Here is a 16,283-nt window from a genome sequence, read left to right on the forward strand (position 1 = left end):
AAGGTCTTCACCTGGCGCCGAAAAACAAATAACTACGGCGCCAGGCGGAGTTAATCTCACCCTTCTATTCAAAAGTTCTGCTGAACTTATGAGCTGGACCAGCGGGCCCAATCCAAGGCCATGCAAGATGTCTAAAATGCACATTGTGCAGCCTTTTTCCTAGGCACTTAATAATGAGTGGCAGAGGAAAGAGGGAGTAATTGGCCTGCTGCTGGTTTGGAGCCATACGATCTATTTCCCCATCTTAAGCTCTTCCGTAAGGCATTTCCCATTCCCATCGCCTATCCCAGTCAAAGTATGCCAGGTATGTCCAAAGACAAGGGCTTGTTCCCAAAATGCACTATTTAACTAAATGTCATTTTGTGTTTAATTTATTGGCTGGTCATTGGCTGAATAAAGGATGGATGGATCGATCGATTGAAACGCACTATCCCGTCCAACTTCAGTGGTGGGTCTGGGATTGAAGCCCTTAGGGATTCACACCAGCGCAGGCTGTCTTTCAAGTACTAAGCTACAAACTATTTGGGGCTTTCAAAGTTCAATGCAGCACTTTCAGTTGAGCCCATAAATGAACAGGCAAGCAAAGCAACAGAGAAACAACGGATGACACGTGATCGGAATACCTTCCCTCCTGGCAGCTGTGTTCTTCTCCAGCTCAATTTCAGTGCACATAGCAGAATTAAAAGACAATTCTGTGCCACGAAGCATTGCAGCCTTCTGGTCCGGATGCTCCGGGATGCTCCCACCATCGCTCCACACCCGCACAGAGATGCAGGCACCCACCTGTGTCCTCCCCATGGCCACATGGGGTTAATACGGGGCTGGCACAGCTTGCACAGCTCCTGATGCCGTTACCCAAGAATGCTTCCAGGTAATGTCTCATCAGCCAAAAGATCTGCCCCTCTCCAAACTCTGGAGTTACTTAGTGACCACAGAACTTACTTAATCCTTTCATTGCTCTTGGACAAACAGCTTCCACCTGCAGAAAGCGCCTTTATCCAACACTGTCGATGGAAGCTGTGCCCAATGACAAAGCCCTGTGGGAAGGAGAATATTGCCACAGCGTGTTGCCCCCAACATCCTCTCCCTAGGGCCAGAGGGGTCCTGATTAAATTTGTTTATACTGTTGTGTTCATGCCACCTTTCAGAAACAGGAAGCGAGAGCCTCTGCGCGGCATTCACACCAAAACAAAGCATAATGCTAATCCACAATAAGAACTGGCATTTCATAAACCAACAAAGATCAGAAATGTGAAGATCCTGCAGCTTTGGAGTGAGATAAAGGAGCACAGCGGGTGATTTCATCTCACTTTGTTTCGCACAGCATCACAATGGCTTGTGTATAGGCTTCGTGATTTTTATATATAACAAACGCTGGCGTGGCTTTGTGTGTTGCCATCATCAGAACAGTTAAGCTCAAAGGCTGTGGGGTTTTTTTCCCATTGGGGTCATTAAGGATTGTTCTCCAGCACTTGTGTGTTCTTGCCTGTAATGTCTGCAAGAGAAAACTGCTCATTGTTTCCCTTTCTGACACAGAATCATGTCCCTCTTTACTGGGGACAGTCCCTCTTTTGGAACCTCTCGCTGCTTATGATTATATTCTCCTATAGTGGTTTTTTTTTTCATTTAATGTACCAGCTCCCTTCTTAATAGTTTTGTTAGTATCAACAACATTTTTAACATTTTGCTTTAAGCCACCTCAGGGGCACTAACAGGGCCCAAAAAACAAGATACAGCAGCAGAATCCTATTCCTGTTGAAGATGTAAGACCCACTGGTTTCAATGGGCAGGATAATCCTGGGCAGGGAAGGTGAAAGCGAAAAGCACCTTCCCTTTCCAAAGCCTTGTTAGCTCACCAATGCCAGGATGGATGGAGGGGAGGTTTTACTGGACTGTTTAGCCTTTGCTAAATGCCAGGATCTTTGCTTTCCCACCCCAACCCTGTCCCTTGAAAAGGGGACGGGGGGCTATTAGCTAAACCATGTTTTTTTAATGCTGTTCTCAATTTGAATGTTACAACGTGCAGAAGCAGAGGTAGAAAAGACGGTAAAGGCTGTAGGTGGCGTGTTGGGGAGCAGCTGTCTAAGCCAGCCCACTTCCTCCACACTATCTTTCTGTGTGCAGTGAGCTCTTAATGGGAAAACGCATTTCAGTCTGTAGTGGTGTACAGTCTCCTGTTATCAGCTCATTCTTCTGTTGCGTGTGAAGGTCAGACATAAAGTCACGAGCAGCTGCAGATACATAGCAGGTGCCAAGTAGGATTACAAATACGCAAACAAAAGGTGTGGTAAATTAATGCATTGCCTCTTGTATCCTCGAACTACTGCAGATCTTCTCTAACCTACTGGAAAAACAAGAACAATGGAAATGAGGAACAAAAAAAGACATGAAAAGTATATTTCTCCTCCAGTCATTTTAATTCAGTTTCATTTTCCACAATCATATAAAGTAGTAAACAACAGTAATACGGTGACAGAATCAATGGGGAATACCTTTCTTTTGTCAAAGCAGCAGCATGTAAAACACATGAAAGCTAAAAACTCAGCACAAGCTTCAGAAGAACAAGACCTGGTAAATTCTGCTGAAGACATGAGAAAAATCACAAAATACAAGTGCACAAAAATACTGGAATGCATAAAATATAACGCTACACATTAAGTAAAGAAAGGCATTATAAAATATACGGATTTGCAAATAATTAAAACCATGGGGGAGTCGGTGGTGGGAAGAGACTATGAATACATAGATGATGTCAGTAACATTGATAGATAAACAGGAAAATATGGCAGTTTTAGGTTGAATGTTGTTCCCCAAGTTTACGTCTTCACTTTCTTGGCATCCTTTTTTCCAGAACTCTCTGTGACAGATTCTGCTTTTCTTTTTTGTGACTGAAGTGGGGGAGAGAAAAAATATATTTCATTTCCATCTACCTTAACGCTAAGATATCTAGCTAGTTGGATATAAAGTACAACATTTCATAGATACAAGGTAATAGACAATCAAATAGCGATACCAAAAGAAAAGCTAATTTTAGCAAAGACCTAAGTTCACAAGGCCTTCAGTTTAGACATGTTGCTCTTGAGAACTTAAGAATTCATTTCCTGTTACAAAAACCAGTGGATTATGAATGGCCTGAGCAGAACTGAAAGAAAGCGAACGAGAGCATTTACTTAGAATCATTAAAACACACACACACACACACACACACACACATTATGGTGGTCCTCAACAACTGATTTTTCCAGCAGCCCACCAAGAGAAGTGGAAATAGCCTGAGCGCACAATGAAAATGCCAACATGACCATCTATGTATGGTCTGTGGAAAGTCCCTCTCCCTTGACAGGTAACCTCCATCCATCATTTACAGCCTTCACCTGAAGGCAAGTTGTGTTCTTTTATCTAAGTCTCCTTCTGCCAAAAGAAAGAAGGAAAGGCCATACTCGAAGGCAAACCCCACTCTTTAATTAACTGATTATTCCAAGTTCATGGCTCTTTTAATTGTTAGAGTCTATGAAAACAGTAGAGATGCTCATTTCATCCTATTATGATCTACCACATCACATTCCTTAAAGAATGATGGGAAATGTAGTCTGACAACATCTGGAGGCTCACATGATCCCCACAGCTGCCCTAGAAGCAGCAGCTCTGGAATTCCTCTTTGCTTTCACCTCAGGAGGCCTGTAAATCCTCCATTTTCATGCACCAATTGAACATTCCTCCTGGAGGGACTTTACCAACTCTAGAACATTTTCGTATTTTCTGGCTGCTTATGGGTTTTTAAAAATTATTTTATATGACTCTCATATTATTTTCTTTCTCCATTATAAGCTACTTTGAATATATGCTGAAAGAATGGGAGAAAGATGGCAGAGAGGTATTATTTTTAGAAGCAATAGAGAGATTAGCAAATTACCGCTGGAGCTTTTGTTCCACGTTTCTTCTTTTCAGCTTTCTCTTTTTCCTCAATTTCCATGTTTTCCTTTTCAATAAGTGAAATGAGTGTATTGCAGCGTCTTTGCAGTTCCTGAGCAACATGATAAAGAATATACCAAATTCTGCAGTTTGGCCAAACATAGGAGACAGAAATACTAAAAAGGCAACATGACTGGTGGAGAAGGTAAAAATCATTAATACAAGTCAAAATTTTGAAATGATAGCAAGGAATTCTTATTAAAATGTGCTTCATGATGGGATATTATATTTTAGGTTAGCTGATTCTGAACTAAGGATAAAGCCTTGTGTGATTAAAACCAACAGGTATTTCATTATACATTTCACAGGTATGTAGACCTCATCTCTAACTATGAGACCGTGGGCACAACTTTCAACACACCTACTGAAATTTTCTGAAAATACTTGGGCATTTCAGATGAAAGACTTTTCGAAAGCTTTCCAATTTAGACCTCCCAATCTGGCTCAGAAAATGGCACCATCTAAAGTATGTTGCAATGAAGAAATGCTTAACCAAAACGCTTAGGATGATGTGCTTTGCCACGTAAAAATCGCCGTTCAGAGCTGCAGGTACGCCATGCAGGATCTTACTGCCTCTGCAGTGAGGTAACATGACGTTGCGGTGCAGGCAAGAGAGGACGTTTGGTCCTCCAGATCGTTTGGCCTAAGAACCCACATCAGCCCGAGCCAGCAAAACATTTGGAGGCAGATGCTGGCATCCTACAAAGGCCACGTTGAGCAGAAGTAAACTAAGAAAAGAGGGTCATGATAACTATTCCATAAACCAGCCTAACCCTATGGACAGCTCAGAGACTAAAATACGGTAACTGCAAGCATCTTGAATATTAAGAGCCACAGATTATTATGTACCACAGAGGCTCACTCATGCTCGGGTCAGGCTATTGGCATGTCTCTCCCAGGACTGCCTGCTGAGCAACTCACCAAGGTCTCTCCGCCTCCTCCAAAATGACCTTTTAAGCAGGAGATGCCAAGGACTGAATTTCTGCATACGAAGCAGGTACGCCACACTAATCTAGAGGAATGATCCCATGTGTTCTTCTCCTCAACCTCTCTAACGAAATGCCATTTATATGTGGCATGCGAGGAAGGGCAGAAAAGCAGATAGCCGGCTAAACATCTGAAACCTGTCAGATCGTTTTCGCTACAGTTCCAGTGCTGCAGGCCCATACAGCCTACTGCATCTTCACGGCTGAGACCTATAAAGTCGTTTCATCCAGGCAGAGGAGCCACCTTCTGAGTTTAAGAATGGCACATCAGTATCTGCTTTGTGTGGAGCCAACTGGGTGCTGCATGCATGGGCCAGAACACTGGTGAGCTTTTCTTAGAAAGGCCAGGCCCACTAACTCAAGTACTTACTTTCTCTTTGTTTGTCTGGAATTTTTGTATGCTGTCCCATTCGCATAAGCCTCGGTACGGCTTCTAACATCATAAATAAATACATATACAAATACATATATATAAAATTGGATACATCCTGGCTCAATATTTTAAAACCAATAAATCAAATCAACAATTATTAAAATATCATTTAAATGAAAAGGTCTTGGCCTGGCGCTGAAAAACAAATAACGGCGGCGCCAGGCAGACCTCTCTGGGGAGCGCATTCCATAAGTGGCATTAGGCACTGCCCACATTAGGCATTGCCCTGGAACATCTCACAGTGCACGCTGCCTTAAAACATTTTCAGCTTTCTAACCTGGAGCTCATTTTTGCTGGCTATTTCATACATGTGGAACCGATTAGCTGTGAAGTGCCAGGGAGAGCAAGAATGGGCCCGTTCAAAGGCAGAAGCACTTTCTCTAATGAAACTCACTTCCCTAACTAGTTTCACTCATACAGTTATTGTGGACTGCCATTTTACAAAAGGCATATTGTATTTTTAAAAGCACCGCTAAAAACTAGATACCCGAGAGCTCTAAGCACTGCGTTCTTGCTGTAAATGCCCCACACAATTCACGTCAGAGAGGTTTTTAGCATGGGATGTTGTCACAATACGCTTAATGATGGCCCAGAGTTGTGCTTCTACTGTATTGGTACCTCCACTTCAGAACCTGCTAGAGCTATCAATAAACAATCAATGCTTACTCAAAACCTCCAGAGTAGCTAATTGAGAGGTTGCAATACACACCTGAAAAGCATTTAGGAAACTGATGTGGCAGACAAAGAAAAGATTAAGAACCTTCCACCCGCACGTTTCTCTGTTCCAAAACACAACCCTGGGTGTAACATGTAGTTAGGCCACTAGCACCCAGCCTACTGAGAATGCCTTAGGTAGCTGCTTCAGCTTTCATGACTGGACTGCTATGAGGCTAAGAAAACATAATGAAAGGGTATGTAGCAATCACAAACGGCAATCATGTGGTTGGATTGGTTACAGTTGTCCCTCCTTCCCACAGGCGTGTGTTGCACCAGAGGACATGAGAAGGAAGAGAGGAGAGCCCCCATTTTTCCTTGGAAGCCACAGAAAGAAAAGAAATGTAGCTCCCCTGAAATCATGGCTGAAATGTAGGTGGCTCTCGTTCCCATATTCCCAAAGGATTTGAGGGATTTAAGTGTCTTCCAGGTCTTCTGTGCACCCCGAGCTTAGCTGCACCAAAAGAACTGAGCGTGTTTATCTTTAAGGCCATAGTCTTTTCTTTGTATTTAGTATTCTAGGTGAAGATAGCTGAGCATTATCAGAATATTGCAGTTGGTTTATCTTCTCACTCATTTAATAGCCTGTATCAGAATTCTTCCCTTGCTCAAAGATGGCAAAAGCAGAAGGACGATCAGATTTCTGGCCTGCTTGCATTATAAGCAGACTGCATAACGAATCACAAACTAGATTTCAGGACGGGAAAAATACTTGTGCACCTTGTGAGCAGTTGGCATCTGTATCACAGACATGTTTGGAATCTTTTTACTCTAAGCAGACTAGCATGTGAGCGAACACAGATATGCTCCCCTCACTTTAAAAACAGTGCAGGTTTCGGGAGTTTTTTCCCATCCCTGCTGGATGCAACAAATGCAGCATTTGAGAAAACAAAACAAACCAACAAAAATGGCTACTGAAGGTTACTGATGACACTGATAACGTCACTGCAGCAGGTGCGACAGAATCATCACTCATGTCTCCCAGTGCTTCTAGCACCAGCCTTCACATGCACAAGATGCAGGACTTGGAAACTGGCATTCCTTCTTAGTATCGACCACAGTCTGTCTGGGTTTGCAAGTCAACAAGCATCCAGGAATTAGTTCAACATACCCTTGGCTGTTGAAGAGCCAGCCACATTCTCTGTGCTTGCCTGGGGTGAATGCTCATCCCCTTCTTGCCCCACAAATCAAGGCATCCAGTCATGCTTATGCAGTAGGGCTATAGCAACCATTGCCACTGCTTCCTTTGCTAGGTTCAGTGCCCCACGAGTTCCGCCTCGCTTTCTTTCACCCAGTCGGGTTTTAAATCCAAAGAGTCAGCACAAGGTGTTCCCACCACATCAGCTCTAAAAATGATCATCCCGACTTTCCCAGTATCCCAGGCCTGAAGCCCTGCTATTCTTCTCAAGAACTTCCCCAGATCCCTTCCTTCTCAAATTCCGCCATCGAAACAAAGCCAGGCAACCCTCTCTTACACTAGAAAGCCTCCATGAGATTAACAAGCACCATTACACCCATCCATTATACCCTAAATGGGTTATTGTTTGGAGCACTAAAAGCAGCATCGGAACAGGTACAGGTCATCCAGTAAAATTTCTTTCCATATTTCTGTGTACCTCTGCTCTCCAGAGGAAGATCCGTAGATCATAAGGGAAAATCTGAAGCATGGAATACCTTGTGAGTTAAATATACTTTGCGATCTTCCAAGTTACAGAAAGGAAAAGGATACCACTGCCATACACCAAGCCATAAGGTAAGCTAGCCTAAATCCTCACAGGAGACACCAAGAGCCCAATGGCCCTGCACTAATGGAAAAGAGTGTGTGGAAACAAGCATATGCCATGCCTTGAAGAGAACAGATTTGTGATTCAGTGGTGCTTACCATCCCCATCTCCATCACAATCACGAAGAAGAAAGGCAGTTGCTATAGCAGAACATCTTAAACGTGAAGTTCGAACACTGGTGCAGAAAAACCGGAGTTTTATAGAAACCATCATGCCATTTATGAGCTCATACTGTGTAACCCATATGCTTACAGGAAAATAAGAAACACTAAGGAATTATATTGGTTTTCTAAAGAGAGACTTTCAAATAAATGCAGAGGAGATGAGGAACATGGAGGAAAACCAGCCTATTTATCCAGAACCAGAGAGACATCTAGTGGTCAGTGGGAAGTTATGAGAATTTTCTAATTATAATGCAGCTTTTTCCTGGAATCTTGCCTATTTTAAGTGTAACTGTAGATATAAAATGCTTGCATTCTTGAAGCAATGCTAACAGCAATGACAGTCCTTTGTACAAAATGTACAAAATGCTGGATTGTCAGGCTCACTTCCGATGGCCAGACAATTCGAGAAGATGAAAAGCCCGGTATTAGGAATAACTGAGAGTACGGTGGAACAGAAGAAAAGCTCCCCTGGATCAGAGGAAAATCCACCTAGTCCAGCATTCTGTTTCCCCAGAGCAGCCATTCAGATTCTTCTGGGACAACCAGAACCAGGAGATGAGGCAGAGCCCTTTCCTGCTCTTTCTTCTCCAGCAGCTGGTAGACAAGAGATAGGCTGGGGGGAGTACATGATGTTTGATTATCATTCCTCCATCTTAAGAACTGTAGACAGAATCCCTGCTAATGTGGTACTTTATAAATGACATAACCCTCCAAAACTATGCCACAAAGGACTGCAAAGATACTGCCCTCCTTCAAAGATGCCCAACATAGGACAGAGGTTAGTTGCAAAGATGTCCTTGCAAGCGTTAAGATCTCATTGCCAACCACATGGACAGACCCTTCTGAAACAAGCATCGCTACTAAACAGCTTCTTTAAGGAATATCCCCACCACAGCCAGCCTGCATCAACTGCTTTACATCCTGGCACAAACATACAAGATGCTCACTGCCAAAGCTAAAGAAATGAAACACTTGTTTCCCAGTTTATGCCGTTGAATTCCCTGAAAAAATGTTCTGTGTGTTAGCAGATTCCAGAAAATATCAAGCCTCACTTTGTTCATTTAATTTTAATGAATGAATGTAAAACAATGCCAAAATTAGTTTTTATATGCAAACTACACCAATGTTTGATTCATGCATGACTTTTTATAATTAAATTTTAGGAAACTTCCAGATGGCAGCTTTTCCAGAAGTGATCTTGCCAAAAGTGGAAGTGCTAAGAAGTGCTGCCTGCCCGTGTGGCTTGGTTCTATGGTGGCTGATTTCATACTGCCCAGTCTCATAGCTCCTGCATTGCCATTTCTAGTCTATTTGTTTATCCACAGTCCACTTAAAATTTTGGCTGTCAGGTGTGCCAGTGCACACCTCAACCAGGTGTTAGAGACATGCCCCAAAGCAAACTCTTTCTCGTACCTATTTGTTCCACTCATTCTGGCTTTGTGGCAGCCCAACACAATGTAAATAGCCTATTGGTTGATCTTTCACCATCTCTATACTGCTTTTTGATCGAAAAACATTTAACAAATTCAAAATACAAGCCAGTGCAACACTGACACCATCATCAAGTGGACTATAACAACGAAAGTCCTGATCGAGAGTTAGCGATACCTACCATTGCTGTCCTGGACTTGATAAACCAGTCAAACCTGAACTGGGGTGCATTGCGCACACATTGTCTCAGTTCTTCGTACACGTTTTCTTTGTCAAATCCCATTTTATGTAACATGCATATCAAGAACCTGTCTTCCTCTTCAGTGTAGTTTTTGCCTTTGTTTGTTCCGTACTGAATACGCAACTGATGAAAGGGGGCTTTATACCTTGCAATCTAAAGTAAGAAGAAAAAATAAGATTTTTATTCATGCTGCCCATGTGTCTATCATTCAGAGGCCATTTATGCTCCTTAGGGCCAAGACAGTAAGAAGGGTTACGCTGAGGTTAGCAGCTGGGGTTACACTGGGGTTGGATCATCATCTAATCAAGACCTGAGTCATTTTTCAGATCTTTCAGTTGATGTAATAATCATAATACATTTATATTGAGCATTACAATTCATATGCCTTCATAATATTAAAGCACTTATCTCAGAAAATAATAACTGCCCACCACTGAGCTAGAGTAAGCTTTGTACTGAAAAATTAGAAAGGAACTGAAAATACTTTATCAGTAGGATACATAACCATCTGCTGCTTTCTTGGGGACAAAATTAATCAGAAGTATTAATTTGAAGAATTACTTTAACATCCAGGGCTTTTTTGATGCTAATCCGTCTCTGTATTCTGGCCTCCCCTCTTTCAATCTGAGCCATGATCCTTTCAATGTCTTGAAGTTCATTGCAACGTTCCCAAAACACAGCTGAAAATTTCAATGAAAAAACCAAGTCTTTAATGGAAGAAAATTCAGTGTGGTTTTTATATAATTAGGGTTATTTAAAGTGTCCACAGGTGATATACCTGTAGACTTAGAAGAACTTTAAAAAACATTAAATGCACCATTTTAGGCAACACATCTTTTCATGCATGCCGCTAAGACCCTTAAGAAACCGAAAGCCAATACAGAACTGATGGAATTTCACGGAAATACATGAAATAATCAGAATCACTCACAAGGTACCATTCCAGAGGCATTTTCCAGAAAAGCCTGGGAAAACTTTGGGAAAGCGTCATTTTGAAATAGTGAGCTGTGTACATTTAGAGGCAAACCAGATGTTATAAAGCAGATGGGAAGCTGAACAAAAACCAGAGGCAAAAGGCTTAAGCGGCACCCGTACACTGTATCCAAGCTCTCAAAGGCAACATCCCACGGCTTTTTTCCTTTAAACACACACACACACGCGCACACACAGACACACACACTCCACCAGGCCACAAAGCAAAGGGTAAGATGGGAGGAGGCGGACTCCTAGGGCAGTGCTGTGACACCTGCTAACTTTGGCTCTTCCTCAACTGTCTCCTGACAGCAAGTCTTCCACCAGGATGCAGCAGAGGGAGAGAGGAGTGGCATGGACATTCCCCTTAGTTCTGCTGCGAGCCTGGCTCCTCTTGGCTCCTCCTTTACCCAAGCAGTTCCTATCCTAGCTGGTCCTTACAAGTATGCTGTAACTTTATGAAGTGCTGCCTGGATTTGTTCTTCCCTTCTTCCTTTTCCCCTTCTGTATTATGTCTTTTAGAATGCAAGCATCAGGGCATGGACTGTTTTAATTTGTATTGAATTCGTCGCCTCTCTTCAAGACTTTCCAGCTGGAAAAAAATCTTTGAAAACACACACACACACACAGAGCAAGCGAGCGAGCGAGCGAGCGAGCGCTCACTGGCAGAGCATGACTGGCATTCATCCAACTCTCTTGCAGTGCCATGATGTGTAGAAATGGTAGGCCCATCGGCAAAGATGGCGGGCCCATGTTTATCCACGGCAGCCCTTGAAGGGTAGAACCGGGTCCACAAATCAGAACTGCATTTATTCATGACAGAAATGTATTCTGGATCCTCCCAAATTCCCAGCACTCACCAGACTCATGACTGGTATTATAGTGCTGGCAAGAGAAAAATAAATCCACCCTCTCCCCTGTCTTGCTTTGCCATCCGCAGCGTTGCCAAATGACGCATGTCATGATCTAAGCATCAGCTAGTGAAGAATAGCAATGGCTAAGGTGTCAGAGAGCGGCATTCTCGGCATAATCCCTCTGCAAAACTTAAACCTCTTCATGAAGGACATTGCATTCTTTCTACTGCACACATTTTTCAAGTTTCCTGCCCTTGTACAAACATAAAAGGTAACCCAGCAAAACAATCTGGAATCGCTCAAGCTATGATTGACAAACCTGAATACTCAATAACCTCTTCAGGTGACTTTCCTTCCACCTCGCGGGCAATATTATCTATGTCATCACGTCCATATTTTTCATTAGCTTTAATAAACTGGTTGAAGTCTCTTTTGTTCCAGTTTGTAAAACCCTGCTAAGCAAGAAGATGCCATTAGGTGAAGGAGGAAGTGTTTTCCTAGATCTTGCATCTTAGAAGGATACAGTTGAATTTCCTCATTAATGCCTCGGTACAATGTCACATAATAATTACAGAGGTTAATGATCTTGCAGGATTTCCATAAACATCTATTATCCAGGGTTTATTACTCAGTCATAAAAACTTGAGTGAGTTATTTTTGCACACCGCTCCTCATGCATCAGGGAAAGCTTTTTATTCACGCTTGTAAATGGCATTTCTCTGAAGAAACAAAGTTCAATCCAAATCTTAATGGATTTTCACTTATATCACACTTGAACAAGCACGAGTAACAAATAAAATTGCAAGAGTCTGAGGGCACTTGTCCAGATGTCATTGGCAATCTCCTGGGCATCCTGGAACTAAACGCAATAACATTCTGTTTTGAATACTTACAAAGCAAATGGTGAATGAAATGAACACCTGGATAGCAAGAAAATGCGGCCAAAGTGCCTGCTCCCCCTCCACACATTTTGATACAATTGCCAAAATGGTAATCTACATGACATCAGCACTAAAAAGAAAAAAAATCTTAGACGTTCTTAAGTCATTTAATATCTTTCAAAACTATTTCACTAGGCCATCTTGAAGACTCCTCATAGAAAAATGGGAAGGAGTGTACCACCCCCAAATTCCATCTTGTATTCATCTTTTACACTTTGGGTCATTTTCACAGATAAGCACTGTATGACCAACTGAAGTGGTACTTAATGACCAAGGGTGAGAAAAAGCAATACATGATCTTTACACAGTGTGTTACAGAGTGCATACTATTCTGTATACTGGGTGGGATCCCAAGGCTCCTTCTTTTGAGGATTACCTACTTGCGCCACCAAAAAGAGCCCTTATGTTGGAAGAAAACGTCTTTAATCAGAAGGGAACCTTTGCACTGAGCTTGATGTATATTAATAACAAGCTAACAACAAGGAATGTCATTCCAATATCAAGAAGACAGCCTGTATATCAGGCTTAGCTCGTGTAACCCTAATTGTTTTGTGGGAGTAAGGCTAAGTGGGACTAATTTCTGAATAGACATGAATAGTACAGTGATGTAAGAGGTGATATGCAATTAACGGAATCCTGTATCCCTATCTCCTTTATCGATAAGCAAGTATGAGCAAAAGAGCATACTTTCAAACTCTTAAGGAATTATATTGTTTTGACTTGTTCCAAGGTAACTTGATGGAGAAATATGAGGGTAGGAAAAGTCCAGGTATTTTTGGATAACAACTTCAAGGTATTAAATACTGGTTCTAAAGAGTTCCAAGCTATCTGTTCAGACAGACTAAGAATGATCTAGCAGATATTGTAATTTTAAGTGAAGTTTCACTTCAATCAAGACAGGCAATTTAAATTGTCAAAGGACAATTGCTGAAATAACCATTTGAGAGCACCACTCAACAACGTGGATACTTCATGCACAAATCTTTTTCAGAAACTGTGCCAAATGCTATCCTTCCTGCCTTACAATATTAAAAAAGCCGAGCAAGCTAAAAATTATCCTCAATCAAGCACCGTATTTACGAAACAATTACATAAAGGCATGAAGCACATCTAAGCTGGATAGCTGCAGCAGACAGTTAAATAAATATCTGATCGTAAGTGTCGCGAACCTCAGCATGCAAGCATGCTAATCCTAAAACAATAACCATTGCCAAGAAAGGGTGAAAACGCATGGTCCTTGTAAGGGGACTGTATGTTTAGATTCAGCATGAATATTTTCTGTTTCAACGGCTCTTTTCTCGGAACTCTTATCTTTCTACCTATCTGGAAAGGAAGTGCATCTTGAGGGCTTAGACTAGTTTGCCTACTACCGCCTCTCCTAGGCAGGAACAGCTTGGCTACAAGGATGGAGGCACCCGTAATTGCAAGATGGGATCAGTACTCTGCACTCTACACGGGGCTGCCCCAGAGAGCAGAGTGCAGAAGTTCAGCTACTGCTGGGAGCTTCTGAGTTGAAAATGCATGCACTTCCTTTATTTAAGGAACAGTATTGTGAGTTTGTTTGCTACTGGGGCAGGTTGTAGGTGTTTGTACTAGTGCAGAAAGCCAGGAATAACTTTGGATGAGGATACTTGAGCGTGATTTCTCCCTTACTGAGCTCATCAGATAGCATGCTCCTGGTAGTTCCCACATGGATCTACTGGAATCCAACTGGAATCCACCTGAAAAAGTCTTCGGGGTGGTGGGTCTACTCCTCCAGTTCCCTGGCTCTAGAGATCAGTCAGGCACCCCATCTTTATTCTTCTGTGTTTTACCAGCCACTGTTTCTCTGATTTTCTGTTTTAACACAATATTTTACTCTTTTTATCTTTTTTGTCTTGTCCTTGTTCACCACCTTCAGTATCGATTTATATGTGGAATACTATATATTTGTAGTAAATAAGTAAAGAGAAAAAGAGAAAAACTTAAGAAGGAAAGAACCGCTAGAATGAGATAAAGCGTGGGCAAATGCCCAGAGCAGTTATTTGCTGGCTAAAGGCCAAATCCAACTCCTTAGCAGCAAGAGCAGAAGCAGAAGCAACTGTAATTTTAATGCTCAGAGAAATGACACTGCTGCACTGGGAGATGGAAATGTCTTTAGTCAATCTGCCAGGTAAGAGATACGACACAGTAAACTGAAATCCCTTGCCAAGATTCTTGCCATGGTAAACTGTCATCTCTGCTCTGAAAGCTCCTTGGGGCAATCCAGAGAAAGCAAAGCCCCTCTGAAGCTCCCCCTCTCTGACTGCTGAAGCTCATAAAGTCTGAACAATAACAGGACCGGCTTGCTTAAAGCAAAGCATGTGACCAGTACAGGCCACATCAAGCTGAAACTCTGGTGGCAGTACCAGTAATTCACACGGAAGCTCAGCCAGGCAGACTTGCATAGTCTGTTCAGGAAGTCCAAGGAGAAAAGGCAGAGAAAAACAAGCAAGCTGGTGCCCTCCAGATGTTTTGGCTCAAAACCAGAATCCGAAGGAGGCTTCTGAGACATCTCGACAGAACCAGGCTGCCTACTTGATTTATATGACCAGAGATGGTATTTTCTGTTTTCCACAAAATAGCTGCCCTGGTGACCTTAATCCATTTATTGGAACTCTTATCTTTCTGTTGTTGTCCCACAGTAATCACATGGGCTTCTGATCATTTCCTTTATTTAAAATGTAAAAATTTTGAAGCACTTTACTTGAGTGAGAAGTTTTTCTTTCTCTTCAGTCTCTTCTGAAGTAAGAGGAGCTGACTCATCAATCTTCCGTTGTTCTTCTTTCTGCACTTGAGCTGCATTTGGAAGGTCAGGATTCCTGGGGACCTAAAATCAGCCGTGGGATGAATAAACAGCAAAAGAGCAATGCTATTAAGGTTTCTGTATACAGTCCTATCCATCTCCCTTTGCATCATTTTCCAGGAACACTAGTGTGGTACAATTGATGTATTTTTCATCTACCAAGTATTTATTGGGAGGAGGAAATATTTCCTTGGTGCCGGAATGCTGGTGGAGAAATGTGTCTTTTACCTGTGCTTACAGGAAGTTCTTCAGAAAAGGTGAACACAGCACATCATAACTCATCTATCTACATTTGTTCTTTTATGGGTTGTGGGCTCTTGTGCCACAGGAATAGAGTGACTGCAAAAAATTGCCAATGCATTGCAAAAGCATCTTGTTTAGCCTGAAATGTTCTCCAGAACATCATGAATGAAAAAGAGAGCGGATATGCTCACCCTCTTCCAGAGGGCATTTAGATGGGAGAAGTTCACAAACACACCGTGAAGCAGGCAATAACTTTTATAGTTATTCTCATCTTCTATGAAATGAACCTAAACTACAATTATCTAATATTAAAACACGGTGTATAATTCTTTACATCTCTATAATCCTCCTAACCCTGACAACACGTGAACTCGTTATTAGAAAGCCGTGCTACATCTGAAATGGAGACCTGGACTTTAACTCGAATGCAGGGCCCTTCTTTACTGACATCAGTTCAAGCATCAGATGTGGGCTATGAGTTCAAAAAATGTCTTTGCTAGATAGCAACATTTACAAGTGAATCTAACGCGGAGATGTTTGTGCTGCATTCTGAACAACTGACGATCAATTGGTGATCAATTGATGATCAGGCACATATCAGAAATCAGCACGCCTGACCCTTTCCCCAGCAAACTGGGGCCAATAGTTTAGCATCTGTAAGATCACACAATGGAAAAGCTCATAATATGAAATGCAACTCAAGTATCCTTAGGGAGATCTCATC

The 16,283-nt window shown here is 42.1% G+C and overlaps 1 protein-coding gene across 2 annotated transcripts in view; it reads right to left on the reverse strand.

Annotated features, from left to right (window-relative positions):
* Positions 1 to 2,398: 2,398 nt before the first annotated feature.
* Positions 2,399 to 16,283, reverse strand: part of SMARCA1 (SWI/SNF related, matrix associated, actin dependent regulator of chromatin, subfamily a, member 1) — a 35,296-nt gene continuing 21,411 nt past the window's right edge. For both annotated transcript variants that reach the window (XM_044427266.1, XM_044427267.1), the window contains 6 exons: positions 15,218 to 15,340; positions 11,871 to 12,003; positions 10,287 to 10,405; positions 9,666 to 9,878; positions 3,914 to 4,024; positions 2,399 to 2,888 (listed from right to left, as the gene is read on the reverse strand). In XM_044427266.1, coding sequence (XP_044283201.1) covers positions 2,817 to 2,888; positions 3,914 to 4,024; positions 9,666 to 9,878; positions 10,287 to 10,405; positions 11,871 to 12,003; positions 15,218 to 15,340 — 771 coding nt within the window. In that variant the 3' untranslated portion in view covers positions 2,399 to 2,816. The remainder of the gene's footprint in view (positions 2,889 to 3,913; positions 4,025 to 9,665; positions 9,879 to 10,286; positions 10,406 to 11,870; positions 12,004 to 15,217; positions 15,341 to 16,283) is intronic.

Source organism: Varanus komodoensis, unplaced genomic scaffold (genome assembly GCF_004798865.1).
Source record: "Varanus komodoensis strain SLA01 unplaced genomic scaffold, ASM479886v1 scaffold18_3, whole genome shotgun sequence".
Lineage (NCBI taxonomy): Eukaryota > Metazoa > Chordata > Lepidosauria > Squamata > Varanidae > Varanus > Varanus komodoensis.